General features: G+C 41.5%; 1 protein-coding gene and 1 long non-coding RNA gene across 2 annotated transcripts in view; one reads left to right on the top strand and one right to left on the bottom strand.

Moving 5' to 3' along the window:
* The window catches only part of cdh2 (cadherin 2, type 1, N-cadherin (neuronal)), a 74,655-nt gene extending 62,846 nt beyond the window's left edge, over positions 1-11,809 (top strand). The window contains exons 15-16 of the mRNA XM_042497751.2: positions 6,142-6,306; positions 10,260-11,809. Coding sequence (XP_042353685.2) covers positions 6,142-6,306; positions 10,260-10,466 — 372 coding nt within the window. The 3' untranslated portion in view covers positions 10,467-11,809. The remainder of the gene's footprint in view (positions 1-6,141; positions 6,307-10,259) is intronic.
* The window catches only part of LOC148188100 (uncharacterized), a 139,828-nt gene that overhangs the window by 18,039 nt on the left and 103,144 nt on the right, over positions 1-18,645 (bottom strand). The gene's annotated exons all lie outside the window — the stretch shown is intronic.

Here is an 18,645-nt window from a genome sequence, read left to right as displayed (position 1 = left end):
AAAAAACCAACAAACTATCGTGAACAAAGTGTAGTTAAAGCTATATATACAAAGATTAAGCACAGACACCTCTACAATTCTGTCTATAGGTCTTCAAATTAGATTTAGAAGAGTTAAAATCAGGTCATGGAGCTTTAAAACACTTTGCAGAGTTTTCAAGTCAGACAGTGAGGAAAACATAAAAGCTCTTTGCACAAACTGTTGGTGCAAAGAACAAATACAAGTCTTGTGACCAGAGAGAGTATAGTCCAAGACTTTTTTTGTGAATTTTAAATACATTGATGAGATGGGAGCAGCCCAAGAATTTTTACTCGTACATAAAAGTTTTTGCCAGTGGGTTGGCAGAGCAGCCCATCCTACCCAGGAGTAAAGCTCACAGTGGTGAATCAAGGCTTCACAGTTTATGATGAATTTAAAGGAAGCATAAACTGCATCAACCATATGCAATGCCTGAGCAGAGGCATGCATGTATAAAAGATCCTAGTAGTTCTGCACAGGTAAACCTGTAGCAGCAACAAGTCTCTCTTTTGCAACCCCAATTCTGAAAAAGTTGGGATGCTGAGTAAAATGTAAATAGAGACAGAATGAAATGATTTGTAACTCATTTTGGACCTTTATTCAACTGAATAAAGTCCAAATACAAGATTTTTAAAATGACATTTTTGTAATGTAAATGTTCTGACTCACTTTCTTTGGAGCTGGGTTTGTATGTTGAATGAAAAACACATTTTCTGTCTGAAATAGAAATGAAGTATAAGCCTCAGTTTTTTCACCAAGCTCTGTCTATGTGTCAATCAGAGTGCCCAGGTATTTATAGGAGTTAACCTTTACAATGGCATTTCCCCTTAAGAGTGAAGTATTCTGTGGTGTACTCTTGGTGTTGGGAGCATTGAGAAGAAGTTGCAACTGAAACAGGTTGATCTGGGCAGACTTAAAAGCACTGTGCAAGTGGTCAGCAGCTTCAGCTAAAGTTAAGGCACAGCAGTAAATAACTACATCAGCAGCATAAAAATGAAAACGAGCATCTGTCACATCTTGACCCACATCATTTATGGAAATGTCCTGTGGAACATCGTTGCAAACAGAAAGAATATCAGAACAATGATCATCATATATATCGCTATAAAGGCTCTGAAAGCCCATTTTCTTGATCCGCTTGGAAATAACTGTCTGCTCTCTTGTCATTGCTGTGGAATGGATCACCATAGGATCAGGAATTAGCAAAATTTGAATAAGAATCTGACATTGACATTTTTTATATTATTCAAAGTCCGGCATCTTTAAAAAAAAAAAAGTTTCAGTTAAAGCAGTGACATTTGGTACTAGCATGGATAAATGTCAAACAACATCCAGCCCTACACACCACAGTGTTTTTATAGTGTTTTTGAAAGGGTGACATAAAGTGGGTGTGTGGTCTGTATTATGGAGAAACATTCAGGTCACATCTACAGTTTGCAGCAGAATTGCACTTTCTGTATAACTGAAGCAGTATAAGGACAAAGGGGACCCCATAGACTCTTTCTGCAAGCATACATGCACTTACACTGCATTCTTTCTAGTGCTAGTCCTGCTTATTATGCTGCTCCAAGATACAATTTACAGTCACAATGAGGCGTAGGACAGTATTCACTGTAAACAGGAACAAGCACCCTTTTCTCTAAGAAGGAGCTGGGAATCAAAATCTGGAATCAATAAGAAAAAAACATTTTGATCCAGTCGGTTCTGGAAATATTGGAAGTGTTTCCTCAACTGGAACTGGTTCCAACTCCACACACACACACACACACACACACACACACACACACACACACACACACACACACACACACACACACAATAGAAACAGTGCCACAGGCATCAATAAAGTCACATCACTTTATCCCCCTGCACTGATTAGGCATACACAGACACAAACTCAATTGTCCTAATGACCCCTTGTTAGCAGAACGGAATCATTTTATAAAAAAGGCAGTAATAAACCAAATGGGCTATTTTCTTGCTGCTGGCTGAAGTGCTCTGGTAGCTTAGGTATAGCAGATATGAGCAGGAGACCCCAGTCTGACCCAGCACAGTGCCAAATTAGCCTTGGAGACTTGTAATTGGTAAGCTGATGTCATTTGGAGATAGACATCTGCTGTGGCACAATAATGAAGCTCTGTCTAAGGCAACAATATGACTGGAAAGCCATTACGCATCAGCTAGTGATTAGGCAGGAGGGAGTGCAGCCACTTGTGTATTCACATCCTCATTTTCACACACAAAATGGTCAAACTTGTGGACCAGAACACGTTGAAAAGGAAACTGTTGCATGATATAACATCCCTCTAAGGCAAACGAGCGGGTTCAGCAATTTATTGAGGGAAAACAAGGTTCCATTTTGAGAAGTGCAGAGAAAGGCAGGGCGCCAGGGGAAAATGGTCTTGTCTACGGAATCAGGAGAGTCAGTGTTGGGTAAAAAATGTCCCTTTCTTTTCCAGCGATGTGGTCTTTATAATGCCCACCTCTGTTCTCCCTATCTCCCGCTGGGGAGGAAATTGAAGTGTCAGACCATTGGGCGCTCTCAGAGTATATGATTTTAGTTGCTGCTGCCATTGCCCTGGCTTGTATTGGTTTGTGAAGCACTCATTTCATCAAAGGCAGACAGCTGATCAGGCCACGCTGTCCCGGACATGGAAAAAATAATGCAGAAATAATAGCAAATCAAGTTGTTGTGCAAAGGTTCGCAGGTGAAAAAATAAAATGTGAGACAGGGATGAGTCATCTGCTGCTTCAGATGACCTTAGAATGATTTGATGCACATTAACTTTAGAGGCTGTGCGGCTTTGGAGGCATGCTTTGAAAAGTGTTCTGACTTGTTTTTCCATCCCATGCAGTAAGTGAAACAAAACGAATCAAGCCTGTTTATGCAGATAGTATAATTACCTCATGTATTTGTCAGCTGAGACCCACAGATTTAACACGTCATAGGAAGTGTATCATTTATCGCAACTGTGAGTCATGTTTGCCATATAATTACTTATTATAATTTGCAAAAGGAAGTAACTGCTAAGACTTGGGATCACAGTGACATCACCATAACTAAGGCAACACGGCAAGAAACAAAAGTGGTCAGATTTAAGGGAATAGTTATGCAATATGAGAAATACTTGCCTGCTTGCTGGGAGTTAGAGAAGATGTATACCGTGCTGCTCATGCCTGTACGGTAAATATGAAGCTTAACTTGGCACAAAGTCTGGAAAATGGGGGACACAGCTAGTCTTGCTTTGTCCAGAGATTACAAAATCTGTCTACTGGCACAAGCTCAGCTGACTGGCTGCTGGCTCCAGCCTTATATTGAACGGACAGACATGAAAGTGGTATAAATCTTTTCATCTAAGTCTCTGCAAGAAAGCAAATTTCCCAAAATGTCAAACTATGTCTTTAAGACTTGTTGTAAACATGCCAGCACTTGAGCTGGATTATCTAAATCGCTTTATTTGGAGGTAGAGCCAAACGTGAGCACATCCAGAATGTTGGTAATAATCCACCATTGCACAGGAAATAACTATGCTACGTCAGACTTGTACCTGGAAATTCCTCTTTAAACTGATGGATCATGTGTAATCACCTGACTGCTTGTGCTTCAAGTCCCATTTGATTTCTTTTAGTGCTTTTGCTGCTTTCCCAGATTAAAGAATTGAATAAGTGTGTAGTTTTGTCACGATACTGGAATTTCTTTTTTTTTTTAAGGTTTTTTTGGGGGGGATTTTTCCCTTATGATAGGACAGCTGTAGAATGACAAAAAAATATGGGGGAGAGAGTGGGGATGACATGCAGCAAAGGGCCACAGGCTGGAATCGAAAAGCCTCTGCATATGGGGCACACACTCTACCAGGTGAGCTAGAGGCTGCCCCGATACTGGAATTTCTGACTTTTATACAATACTTTGAAAATATCAATATTCGATACAAGTTTTTGAAACCAATGGGAAAATTATGACACTGGGAGCAAACAACCTGTTTTGAGAGACCAGCAGACTGGCTGTAGTGAACACTGAGTGTGTTTACATGGACATGAATAGCAGTTCATGATCAGGTTTATGAAGTATCCCTTTTATATGTTTGAGTATTTTGATGAGAGAAATGCAAACTTTAAGGACCAGCACAATCAGTGTTTTAAGTTTTACTGTCACTACTTTTTGTGCTCTACTCCATCTGTGCCCAGAGTGTGCACTGCGCTCCGAGAGTGTGTTGCAATGAATAATTGAACTCTATATTCCAATAGTGCTCCTAATGAACAGTCCAGCCCCAAAAATAAAAAAAAATCAGTACACAGTGGTCGATGTTTTAATCAGCAGGCTGCCACAAATGAATGCGTTTCTGGAATAACATTAGCTCAGTATGTATCAGAGAGGAGATTAGCAGTGAGGTTGTCAAGTGGTATTAAGTGTATTGTTTAATATTTCCTGTCGTTCTCATCTTCCATTGCTGTTTGTTCACTGAAGGCACCTTTGGAAATAGACTACCATAATCAGTAACTAGGTTACTATTATTATTTATATACAGGGAATATAAAATATCCAATTTCTTTGTGCTTAAGTAAAAACCACATCCCTGGAAAAGCCTCATAAACAGGATAGTCATGTCCATGTTAACACACTCTCTGACAATAAGAGAGGGCAGGAAAGTGCAGCTAGTACCAGTGTACTGATAATGCAGAAAGTAACTACTGAACTGATAAATGTATCCATTTTTGAAAACACGACTACAATATTATCATTACCAGTAGGAATCAGGGCAAAAACAATGAAGTCAGTTTCTTTGAAATTGCTCAGCTATGTCTCACAACGGATTGAGTGTGTGAGGCTTAGCATTGCTCAGTCTCCCATGCTTGAATGTGGGTCATGAGGGCCAGGGGCAGCCATTTCACCAGGCCAATGTACGTGCGAGGAGTCAATTCCCCGAAGGGGGCTGGTATGTCATAAAACCGTCCTGCTTAGTTCAGCCATTATATGGCTCTGTTGCAATTCCTGTCACCGACTCCTGACCTCTCCGGTGTGCGACCTCAGAGAAGGTCAAACAGGAGTCAGACTGAAATGGACCAAAGATGATGGATGGCGTTAGTATGCGATGTGTGATGACCATTGTTCTTCTCCTGCTAGCCTCGGGGTTTACTGTCATCCTCCATGAAATCAAATCACACATGAATAATCAATGTGTTTGTTTTAGATTTGAGATGATACTTATTAGTGTGGAGTTGAGTAGGTGTTTGTCAAGTGCCCGTGTGCTTCGCTGTATTTGTAAATCTGGGTTGTTTGTGCATCATCATAGGGTTTATATTTATTCTCATGTTTATTTTTACATTGGAGCTGCTGCAGCCTCTGTGTGTGTGTGTGTGTGTGTGTGTGTGTGTGTGTGTGTGTGTGTGTGTGTGTGTGTGTGTGTGTGTGTAGGTACATGTGCAACTGAGCAGAGACAATTTTGAAGGGGGATATTAGAGATGGATGGATTACCGAAAATCTTCTAAAGAGGGACAATCCATCATGTACGCTTATTAGGCACACACCCTGATTCTCAAATGGCATTTTCTCTATCATATCTGCTGTCACCGTGATACCATCCAGTCATTCAGCTCAGCTTTGCTCCTCACCACATCCTCTTTCTCTCCTAACTCCTTTTTTCTCTACACTCTTCCTCCTCCTCCTTCTTCCCTGCCCATGACTTTGCACAAACTGCGAGCCATTCAGGTTGCCTTGGTAATGTTAATAGGATTAGCAATGGCTTATGCATATCCACCATCCCGTGTCTGGGCATTGATTAGAGCAAAACAGTCGCCTGCACATCCTTCCTGCAGCACACCGCGCAAGTACAAACACTCTGCAGCGTATGATGTGGTCCTCGGCTTGGACCCCCTCAGTGCTGGCTCTTTTAATGTGTCAAATTGTCCCTGGGCTTGTGCTTCACAGACAAGAAGATTTAAAGTTTCCCTTGTGTACTCCCAAGTCTTCCCGCCGCATTCTAACTTTAAAATCTTCCCTCCACTCAGTTGAACTCTTCTCCCTCTGTGCAGCACAGGATGCGTTTTACCTATTTAGATAATCACACTCAGTTTGGGGGTCTTGTCACGGCGCTTAGCTATCTCCCATCTGTCTGTGTTCCCCAGGATTATGACCTGAGTCAGCTCCAGCAGCCGGACACGATAGAGCCTGATGCCATCAAGCCGGTGGGAATCCGCCGTCTAGACGAGAGACCCCTCCACCCTGAGCCACAGTACCCTATGAGGTCAGCAGCACCCCACCCTGGAGACATCGGAGACTTCATCAATGAGGTAAAAGCACCTTCCAGCATTAGGACTGCAACTAACATATTTTTTAAATGACCAAATAATCTTACTTTCATGATTAATCATTTAGTCTAGAAAATGTCAAAAAAAGTGAAAAATGCTCATCACAATTTCCCAGAGCCCAAAATTTCATCTTCAGATTCTCTAACCAACAGTCCAAAACCCAAAGACTCTTTATTTACTCTCATAAATTCATAATGCAGCAAACTGTCACAATTAAGAGGCTTGAACCAGACAACAGTTTGACATCTTGCACAAAAATGTGATTAAAGGTTCAGTGTGTAGGACTTAGAGTGATATATTGACAGAAAATGAATATATAAAAACAAGTATGCTTTTTGTATAATCACCTGATAATAAGTATAGCTGTATTTTCGTTACCTTGGAATGAGCCACTTACTCAATCTATTTAGGAATCTTTTAGGATTTGTTCAAAACCAAACACTGGCTCTAGATAGGGTCTGTCACGTTTTCACGTCGACCACAGTAGCTTGCAGCCCCTCTGCGACAAGAGTGTCAGAAAAACAATTTTTTTTAAATGTGAAACTGCTTTATTCAGTGTTTATACTGGTTTAAATCACCGGATCCGTTTGTTTTGGAGAAGAAGAGACGTCTGGAGAAAATTCGGCTTCTAATAAAAACCTGAAAATTTGGAACTAAAGTTTTTAGACAGAAAAAGGTGAGCACACATTAGCAGGTGCTAGGCAAACGGCCCCTCTGGGATGTGCAAACAGCATAGGAGAAACACTGATTTGTAACATAAAAATGCTTTATTTTAGTTTTACTGGTTTAAAACCCCGGGTCAATTTGTTTAGGAGATCTAGAGACCTCTGCAGATCATTCGCCCCCTGATTAAAACCTCTTGAACATCTGGTTCAGAAAAATTGTGAGCACACATTAGCAGGTGCTGGGGTAACAGCTTGTCCCTGACGAGCTGAATAGTGTCGGAGAAAAGACTGATTTGTAACGTGAAACTGCTTCGTTTAGGGTTTTTAGTGATTTAAATCAGTGGGTCCATTTGTTTTGGAGAGGAACAGATCTCTGCAGATAATTCAGCTCACAGTAAAAACCTCCTGAACAATGAACACTGAAGGAGATCTAATCAGACGAGGTTTCAGCTGGTTGCAATATGCAATCCTCAACCACTAGTCACCACTAAATCCCCCCTTAATATTATAACCTATGGGTTTTCAAAATAGCTGATTCATTTTCTTTTGATCGACTAATCGTTAATCGACAAGCTCTATCCAGCATAAAGAGTTATTGCAAACTGAGGTTGTTTTGTGTGGTGAAATTAAATCCCACGAAAATAGCTGAAGTGAAAGGATCAGTGCTAATACAAAGCTTGAATTTCATTTTCAGGCTGAATGACTTTTTTTTTACAATAAACTTGTGTCTGAGTAAACAATTTAGTTTGTATGACTCAGTATCAAGCAGTTGTAGTAGGAGTAAAAGAAAAATGGACTCAATTATTATTAGAAATGTTTCATCTTTTCCCGACAGAAAGTTTTCTCATCACACATACAGTATATCCACTCAGACTCATAGATAACCCCAAATGCACATGATGCTAACTCACTTAGATTTAATTGTTTTTCTCCTCACTTTCCGCCAAAGTAGAGTTATAGATGTGTCAGCATAGAAATAGGAGATTAGAGAAGCAATACATTGGCTTTCTATCGGAGTGCACTGTTCAGAGTGCCCTCGTTTGCCTGAGGCCATCATTGACTCCAGCATGAAGGGAGAATGTAAAATGAAAAGAGCAGTCATGTATTTTTCACAAGCTCCAACAGACAAGAGTTTCACAGCATTACAAATGGAGTTCTCTCCTAGTTTTTGGACGGCGCCCATGTTTTTAGATTAGAACTTGCTCTTTCAGCTCTGCTCCCCCGACCGTCTATCTCTCAGATCCCTTTACCCAGGCACCACTCATTTTCACTCTCACCGTGTGTCATGAATACACATAATGCATTTGTCGTAACGGCTGATATTCAGTTGAAATTTAATGTTTTGCGCCGCTCAATGAGGAACCGTTTGCTGTTGCACTCCATCTTTCATCAGACTTATTTCGATGTTCTCGCAAGACCTTTGAGACATTTCAAGTCTGAGCATCCTGACCCAGAAAACACTTCCTGCAACCAGGCAGCGTTGATCTGTTTTTAGTCCCAGATTTGACTGTCGCTAAAGCTCAGTCATGGTAGCTCCAGCGCTCACACTGAGCTGGAATCTGACCTAACTGATAAGGGCTAGCCGCCAGAGGAGCAGGGAGACAGAGAAGCGTGGGGGAGGGGCGGAGGGGGTCTGATCTCCATCCTGCAGTGTGCACATGCCCCGGGAGCTTGTGGCTCTTAATTAAATTAGAGGGACAAAAAAATTAGGCAGAGGTTTAGCATAAGGACTTTAACCTCGCAGTCGGACAAACAAAGGTCTATTAGTCAGCTCCTAGTCTGTTCCCACAAGGAGGGGCGGCGATATTAAATACATCAGCACCAACTTGACATGACCTCTGTTGGTCACAGGTGGACGTAATGCCACAGAGGGAGACAAAGCTGAATTGATTGCGTTTGTTTTGCATTTTCAGCCCCGGCAAAGTTGGTCTCTGAATAGAAATACCAGTGGGTTTTATTACACATCTCTTTTGTTGTCTGTGGGACAGAGAGACTCCAAAAGTGAGGCTAGTTCAACGTTCCTCTGAGAGTCGTGATTGTCCCCAGCACGGTGGATGATTCAGTTATTACGAAATTATGAGGCTGAGTTGTGTGATTGACTAACCTTATGAAACTGCCAGTGAGTTTTTGGTTGTAGAGAGGAGGGGGCTATAACCAGCAGAGCGATTATGGTTGTAATTGTAATGAACGATCCATCTGTCATATTTCCCACCAAATTATCAGCACCACAGCCCTGAGCAAATACTTAAGGAAAGCTAACAAGTGGAAAATAATCGCTAAGTGCCCAAGCACTTTAATTCAATCCATCTTTTTATTTGAGAGCATTTCAGCGCTATAATAGCAGCGCAGAGGAAACTATAAATCTTTGACAAGGTCCCAATGAGCTGAGGTCTCTTTTTTTTTCTTTCAGTGTTATGTTGCTCCACTTCTGTTAATTCATTTATTATTTGTTGGGTTACCTCAGTCGTGGTGATAAGAGGGAGAAACCAGGCTCAGATCCAAAGTGGTTCATGGCCAAAGCACATCTCAACTCCTAGATTAGCAATCCATCAAGTCTCCAGAGTCCCGTTAGGGAATGGGGCTGGAAATCAATAACAATCCATAAGGACCTCGCATGACGCTGTGAGAATTTCTGGGAATGTCGAGCACAATCTTCAAAATAGAACCACCCCCACCAGCACCACCAGCCTCCAGATAACACATAGAGATGCGCATGCGTGGCAAACACACACGCGCTCCTCTCATCTCTGCCTGACTCGAGCTCAGTGCTTACTGCTGCTCTTTAGGCACGACTCAAATATGATATATTAAAGATGCTGCTATCTAGATTAAAAGACGAAGTATCAGCACTGGAGTTGCACTGCTGCTCTTGAAGAGAGTGTGTGTGTGGGGGGGTGGGGGTGGGGATGTGGGGGTTGCCCAGGAGCCAGGGGGGGAGGGGGAGAGGATTCCAGTCATCTGAGGCTGCTGGACAGCCTCAATCTTGGCTTTTGATCAAGCAGCAGATAATCCGACATCCCAGAAACATCAGGAGAGTCCCGGCCCAAACACAGAGGAAACTCGCAGGAACACCAGAGCCTGATTAATCTGATTTCCTGAACAAGTAGAGGTAGAACCACTGACTGGTTTTAGGATAGATTAGTCTGTTTGTGTGCAGCAGTGGGGAGGTGGGAGGGGGGATCTTGACGTGGCTCCTTATTGCAGACGGTGTTGTTGTGCAGACATGGTTAATCTTCTCATCTAACCGCGGTTTTATTTCCTCCTGTACAGGGACTTAAGGCAGCAGACAACGACCCCACCGCTCCTCCCTACGACTCCCTGCTAGTGTTCGACTACGAGGGCAGCGGCTCCACAGCTGGCTCCCTAAGCTCCCTCAACTCCTCCAGCAGCGGGGGCGACCAGGACTACGATTACCTCAACGACTGGGGCCCTCGCTTCAGAAAACTGGCAGACATGTACGGTGGAAGTGACGACTAGGACACAGCCACTCTGCGAGAGGATGAAAAGATGAAAAAAAAAAAAAAAAAAAAAAAGGAAAGATTTTCTGTTGATGGACACGGACAGCTTCTGATATTCCCTGAGAGAGTGACAGAACTGTGACAGAAAAGAAACAAAAAAAAAAACCATTGATTCAGAAATTTTTTCAAAAACAAACCAACCTAGGCTTATTGTTGTAGTCTACGCATACATATGCTTGTCGAAAGCTTAGGCATAGGCTGTGGTCCAGTTATGGAGGATGTGGGAGGGAACACTGGTGGACTGTCGCCACTTGGATTGTTGGTGTTGAATGCGCTCAGTTACACTTGAATTTCACAGTACAGAAGCACTGGGATATAATGTGCCTTTTTGTACATTTTTTTGGATCTAAATGATTAGTTTTATGTTCAAGGCTTTAATGGTACTGACTTTTGGAGTGATTTCAAACAAAGTATGTTACACTCTGGTATGCTTCTACATGCTTTTTTTTTTTGGTTACACAACGCTCCTGTTTGTTGAAGATTATTTAAATAAACAAAGACAACGAAATGAAGGATCATCTGTTAGCTTGGGTGGAAGGAAAAACAATTAAGAACAGCACTGTACAGTACGCTAGACTTCTAGACTTTTTCACTAAAAAATTAAAAATTATGCAGCTGGTTGCAAATAAAGGGAGTTACGAATCATACTTTTGTAGCAGATTTTTTTTTCTCTTTTGTTTCTGAAGTGATGTAGTATTTTACAAAAACAACAAAAAAACTGTTTTGGTCTAATCTATGTACACTTCATTTGCCTTAGTCATCATCTGATATTTTTGACTTTACTTCACTGTAAAAAGATGTGTGTACATAATGTTTTTTTTTTCTTTATCTTTTTTTTTCTTTTGATGTAGTATATGAAGAAGTGCAAAAAGTTCCAAACTTGTAAATGTATAATTTGGACTACAAATTCAAGTTTTTTGCATGTTTTTATCTTTACATGACAACAAAAATGAAAAATGTTGTTTCCCAAATTTATTTACAAAGTGAAAAAAAAAATAAAAATCTGGGTGACATTAAATGTGTAGAACTTAAGAGAGTTTTTTGTATAAAACATGAAAAAAACACATGATAAAAATGGAAAAGTAGTGATCTTGTCAGCACAACTGTTGAATTTGTACCAAAAAGGGGGTTGGTGGGTGGGTGGGGGATGACATGCTAGGCACTAATTACTGAATCAGCTTTAAGACTGGAAAGGGTTTTGGACTTAAGCCTTGAGGATAACCATGTGTACTAGAAAACAAATTATACATCTCTGACCCCAACCATCCAAATAAAATGCTAATTTTGGAGCTAAAAACTAAACTGCCTCTTTATTTATTTGTTTTTTGCTCAAACTCAGCATTGTTGTAGAGGCGTAATTAAATTGCGAATTGTGCAATCCATCTCAAAGGACAATAGCTTTAACAAAAAAAAAAGTTCACTGTACGATATTTTACCAGAGGGGAGAATAAATCATTTATACCCTTATTTATTTGTTTACACACATTGTACAGCAACAAAAAATGCTTCAGGCTTGTGCAAGTTCATAGATAAGTTGTGTGGCTTGCAGGCTAAGAAGTGAACAATAGGCTCGTTCTGTAACACTATCTTACGAAGTCAAGGTCGAAATCTCATGGAAATGCCAAATCCATCCAGCACCTGTCTGCTATCAGGCATTTGTACTGTAAAGCACTGTAGGTCAGATTGGACTTGACCTCAAAATGAAGAATGCCTCCAAAAACTGCCTGTAGGGACTCAGCATGTATCTGCACTCATGGGACACGTGGAAGGATGAAGACAAGATTGACACGTGTGTGTGTGTGTGTGTGTGTGTGTGTGTGTGTGTCTGTGTGTGTCTGTGGTGGTAACGATCTGTTCAGCCGTCACGTGTACGGTGAATCTGGATGATGAAAGTCACGGAACGGCGGCTGTTTAGCCTTCACCTGCCCTTCCTTTCCCCTCGCTCCTCTATTACTGTTGGGACTTGTAACTCACAGAGCCACTGCTTGCACCCAGCTGAATAGACGTGGACATGGCTTATTAATTCAACCAAATTAGACAGGAGCAAGTTTGGTTTTGTAGTCCTCGCACAGAACGCTGCGAATGTCTATTAGAGCATAACCAGTGAACCGTACCTGCCTTTTGTTTTTCAGCTGGTGTAATCAGTGTAGCTGCTCGCTGTTAATCAGTTCCACATCCTGTACCTCTTAAGAACACCAATCGTCTTCATACATCCTCCTGCGTCGAAAGGCGAGCAGTTATTTTTACAGTGCTGATTTCAAGTGACCTTGCCCGGTGCATATCACTTATCTGGGAGTTTGCACAGCCGTGCACTCCATTTGCCAGAAGCAACATGAACATTTTTGCGTCGCCCAGTCGGGTTGAAATGTTAAACAACAAACTGTTCTGACCTCGAGGTGTTGTTTCAACTGCAGCTGAGTCAGATTTGTTTTGCCAAATCACTTCCTTCAACTTTGAGGTTTTTCGTTACCAGACGGCCGGTTTGAACGTACTTCCTTTTGTTTCTGCTCTGCCAATAGAAGCACCACTTAAACCTTTGACTAACTGCTTTCCTCGCTTTGATCTCGGGCAGGCACAGATGTGGTTAGTGACTCAACATCTCAAAAGGGCTTCATCAAATCCTTTTACGGCTTAGATGTGCCCAACGTTAACAATTGTGCAGCTGAGCAGGACATATTTTCAGAGGTAGATTTTACAGCATTAAAGGGGTAGTTAGACACTTCGGGAAATGTGCCAGCCTTTCATTTAACACTCAGATTTGAGGGCGATATCGATCTTTTCATCTCCGCCAGAAAAATCCTAAATGTCACACTATTCCTTTAAATGTACACAAAAGATTAATCGCTTTATCATGGCAGCATAGTGCCACAGTGTCCAGTTCTTAATGCTTCCTCTTCCCCAGCTTTAACTCCTCAGCAGGCTCTCCCACCCTACCGTATTGTCATCTTGATGTTCAGATTGCTCAAACGGGTTCATATCCACCAAGCAGTCCAGCCCTGTTTCATTTTTTAACCCTCAGCAGGGGAAAAAAAAAAAGAATTGATATTCCAGCGCTGCACTTCAATTTCACAACATGGATTATCCCCGAAGGAAAGCCGGCAATCTAGTCGAGCCCAGGACATAAAGGCAGTTGCTGCACAGCTCCTTCACTATCCACACCCAAAACATACAGCTCAGTGCCATTTATAGACACGTAGTGTTGTTAAACAATGCACAGGGACGAGTCAGCTGGAGAGATGCTGGAATATGTTTTATGGGAAATTAAAGGACAATGTATTTTGAGGATTATAACTATTGACATTGACAGACTGAGCAGTAATTGGAACTACTATTGTGTGAGAAGCATGTTTTCATGATTTATTTGCCATATGGTCCAGTGAGGATGAGCGAAAAAATTGCTCAAAATAGTATCTCATTTGCACATTTCCGCTAGCTGACACATGGGTAACAAATAGTAATGCAACGGGAATGCAAATGTGCAGGAAATTATTTGCAAAGCTAATTAAGTTGGACGGGAATGACATTGGTTTTACGGGCCAGTTTTTTACATACAAAATGCACATTTAAAAAATAAAAAAAACACCTCAGGAATACAAAAATAAATACATAATGAATGTGCTATCATTCTTGGCTAGCATTGTCCGCTTTGTTGTGTATCCTTCTGGCTCTTGTGTGTGCAGTGCATTCCAGTGACTCCATATCTTTTCCCATTAGACGTTGCAATATGTGCTGGGCACATTATTGTTTTAGTTTTTATTCGAAATATTAACTCCAAATGCGAGAAGGAACTCAACTTATAACCCCCGAGTACTCCCAAGATGTTCTCTTTGGAAAATGGCTGCAGATTGCTGTTCTTACAAGCACCCCAGGGCCCCTTTTATTGACTGTGAAACAATGCTTTCACCAACACCCCCTCACCATCACAGATTTACTAGACAGCCATCCTCAGCGCCTCGGTGTGTGTGTGTGTGGATGGCTGAGCAAGTGTCACAGATCCACCCTGCCTCCGTGGGGGACTGTCAGTAAACATGCAGAATACAGACTAGAATCCGATGCAAACCAGCTTCTAAGTTATGCTGCTCCTGACCTTTGGTGGACTTTGCGAAGATGGATGCTACCCAGGCTATCGATAGAAATTTCTGGCCTGCAGCAGCAAGAGCATATTTCTTATGGTTTCCTAGTCCCTGCATGCTACCTTTGAATGAATAAGTAAGCAGGCTGGATGACAAAGAGCGCACGCACAGAGCACACGCAGTCTTTAATGTATTTGTGTGTAGGCCTAGTCACTTGTGTAGAATCAATCAATTTCATTTCTACGCCGTTGCCCTCTAAGTGTAATGTTAGATCAATTTGTTTGGATTGCTTCACCCACAGAGACTGGAAAGGACCTGTTCTCGAGGTCTTTGCTAACACACCACCATCCAGCCTTGATCTACGGCTCCCTGTGTTCTCACTGACTGCCTGCAGATATCTCTGGAATGGCTCACCCTCTGTTCCAGCAGATATTGTTCTGCCTCTGTTCACGATACTGATTCATCAGCTCTCATTTATCAGGCCCCATCCCGCCATTATTCTCAGTCCACGCACAGCCGTGACACCGTGGTCGCAGAACCGGGAGGGGTGAGGTGGAAAGGGTGGGGCGCACCCAGACGAAAAATGATGAACGCCGTTTCTTTCATAAGATGCATATCGGCCGAGCATGAGATTTTCAGCTTGTGTATGAACGTTCAATGTCACTTTCTGCTGCCTGCGAGAGCACGGAAGGAATTTCTCATCTCGCTGTGGCTTCTCTTGCATGAATGGTTGATGTGCTCCACAAAAGGACATGTAATCATAAACCATGCACACACATTCACAGACACCCGGACCATCTCTCTGTCTTTTTCTCCCTCTGTCGCTTTCTCTCTCTGTTTCTCTTCCTCTGTCTCACACACACACACGCATGCACCTACCTTCTTTATCACAACCTGACTTTAAAACCCCAAAACAATTACGTTAAGCGAAAGCAAATGGCAACTGCGCACTCTAGAGAAATACTTTTTATTCTCCTTTGAAATAAAATATGCAAAATCGGAGTAAGGAAAATGGAACGGCGAGAAAAAAGAGGGGAAACAAAGACTCCCCCGAGAGCTTTTAGATTTATTCATGCTTTTAAACACTTGACATTCAATCACCCTCTTGTCATTAAGGCTTCATGTCCCTTGGCCACATCCACACAATAACTAGATAATTTCTTCCAATGAGAACAAATATGTTGCCGTTTTTTGTGGTCTTGCTGCCAACTAGTGAGGGACTTCCATGATCAGTGGCTAATAAATGTGCTGAAGGCTAGAAGGCCCAGAGATCAATGTGCAGCTGATTGTACAACTGGGTCGTTGTATTATTGTCTATATGGTAGAGAAAACAGGCCACTGGGTAGGCCAGTCTTTCCTGTCTACTGACTCTATTGTAGTCAACCGTTCGCATGGATAGCTGAGGGCTAGAGTGACAAGCCATCAGCCAGGCAGGAGCAAAACTCCAGAGAGCAGTCAGTCTCAAGAACATCAGCTCTTATTCACACACTGTCAGAGAGAGCACAGTGTGACAAGGTATCAACACAAGTATGTTTTAATTAGCCTGTTATAGACAACTGCAAATCAGGGCTGGGAAATATGGAGAAAGTCAATTATCACAATATTTTTGACCAGATATCTTGATATTGTTATTGCGACGATATTGTAAGGGGAGATGGCAGCACTGCCAAACAACAGTAGTTGTTTTTTGGCAATTCTTCATAGTGTTGCCACTGATGTTTTTAGCACCGAACCTGTGTGTTTTTCACAAACACAATCATGGCGTTTCCAAGCAGCGTTTGAGCCACCAAACCTGAATGTTTTTCATCGACACATTGCAGCGTTTACCAGCAGTGTTTAAACCACCAAACCTTGTTTTTCAGGGATACATCACAGTGTTGCCCAGTTGCATTTGAGCTACCGAACTTGATGTTTTTCACAGATATTTCGCTGTGTTTGCCAGCAGAGTTTTAGCCAACTAACCTCGTTTTTCACAATACATCCCGGTGTTTCCAAGTGGCGTTTAAGCCACCGAACCCGGTTGTTTTTCACTCACAGAATCCAGTGTTTCCCTGCAGTGTTTAAGCTACCAAATCTGGATGTGTTTTATTAACCTATCCCTGCTTTTCAATGACTTTTGTGCCAAAGAACACAGGTGATTTTAAGCTTTACCAAAAAAATAATCTGCTACAAAATAATGCACGAATGTAACGTATCCTTGGTTTGCAAAAACATACAAAGAGAACATCTTATTTCTGGAAACTGGGTTGAACAGAATGACAAAATGAGTGAAGGCAAATAATAACAGTCTGGCACATTCAGAAAATTACATCAATTTACTGTAATGCAGCCTTTAAAAAAAGGAAAATATGACACTTACAATATCAAGAATCTAAGGTGATAGAAAGCCTCTAATGCATGAAATACATGAATTACAGCCCATTGCTGTAACACAGAGATGAATTAGCAGCTGAAAATCATTAGTCAACTATGACATACATGCCAAACCATCCTTTGTGATTGGCTGAGCAGTAATAAACACTCCAATTATAAGCTCCCTTTAATCCTTTTTTACACTTTAAATTCAATTGACAAAATTCCTGTGATATAATAAATAGCTCAAACTGGTATTTCATGCTAATATGACGTTGCTGCAGCAACTCTGAAAAGGTGTAAAACAGATTTACCACAGCGACTGGATGATGTTAAATGAGTTTTCACCCTACGCTGACTAATCTCTCTTCGGGCCATCGTTTTTACAAATGCCTTCTTCTCTTGATTTGACCCTTTACCCTCAATTCTAAGTGGAGAGGAGCTTCAAAAGCAGGGTGGCTTATACTGGGAACGTCTTCTCCCTCTGTCGCAGGAAGTTTTTACAAGCTCTGTCCTTTAGAAGTCCAAAGTCCAAGCACAGATTTTACTCAGGGGAGATTTCATAAGTGTCACATTGGGCCTTATTGCCATGGAGTCGTGGGCTCATTTCCATGTCTCTTGTGGATGGAAGAGATAAAAAAAAGAAATACATATCTAGTTATTACTGCACTAGATGGAATCTAGAGAGGCTGATTTATGTTGGTATACAGTCCGCACATTATAAGCTAAATGATTTTTCCGGCTGCATCCATGGAATACCTTATAAAGATTTTTTTTTACAGCTATAATAACACCTTAATAACTCCCACACTGAAGGGAGTATGAGAGTGGGAATAGAACAAGGCTGCTCCACAGTTTTGAATATTTCAAAACATTTCTTGGATGCTTAATGTGTCACATCAGAATATGTATTTCTTTCTCCTTCTCTTTTGTTTTTTGTTTGTCCACACAAGTATTTTTAGCACAAAAAGAGAACAGGGCTGAATCGCACCACAAAGACGGATCCTCAACCAAAGTAGCAAGAGGACTGCCTCGCTCGTGTTGTTTACAGCACGGAAGAACTGTATTAGGGGCAAACAAATACACAGACAGACCAGATGCTGCCCAGTTCCAAAATGCTGAGGTAGGTGTGCAGCCTGAAGCTGAAGCTGAAATTATTATGGCACCATAGTTTACTGTCAGGATTAACCTTATCCTCTGGTAGGTTATCTATATTTACAGTACGTTGTATATCCAGTGGTGCTCCAAAGAAGGGGGGGCAGGGAGGGCCCCCACAATTGTTACCCCCTCCCTGGCAAAAATAATTGAAGGTTACTGTTGTTAAGAGGCTGTCGCGCTCATTGCTTTTTAAGATACCAAAGGTAGTGGTATCTTGTGAAACTAGACAAGGGGTCTAAATAATGCTCTAAAGTCAGGCTAGATTTTGGCAAGGGCGCAAGTGACATTGACATTTTTAAAGGGGTCTCTTTAACTCTCACCTCAACATTTTAACCCTTTGAAACCTAAGCAAAATGGCTTGATTTCTTTCAAAAATATGGGAAGAAGTCTAAAAGCATTGAAAGAAGAAATGACTCAAAATTAATTTAAAAAAAAAGAAACTTGAAAGAAGGCAAACAAGACTTTGAAAAGGTGCTTTGAAAGTTTTTAAATAATTCAGTAACATAAGTATAAATATAGTATCTTCCCTAGTTTTTTTTTCTAAATCTACTTTCT

This window comes from Plectropomus leopardus, chromosome 12, assembly GCF_026936395.1.
Source record: "Plectropomus leopardus strain MGB_pleo_1.0 chromosome 12, ASM2693639v1, whole genome shotgun sequence".
Lineage (NCBI taxonomy): Eukaryota > Metazoa > Chordata > Actinopteri > Perciformes > Serranidae > Plectropomus > Plectropomus leopardus.
The sequence above is the reverse complement of the archived record's forward strand: the minus strand, read 5'-3'. Positions and strand labels throughout refer to the sequence as shown.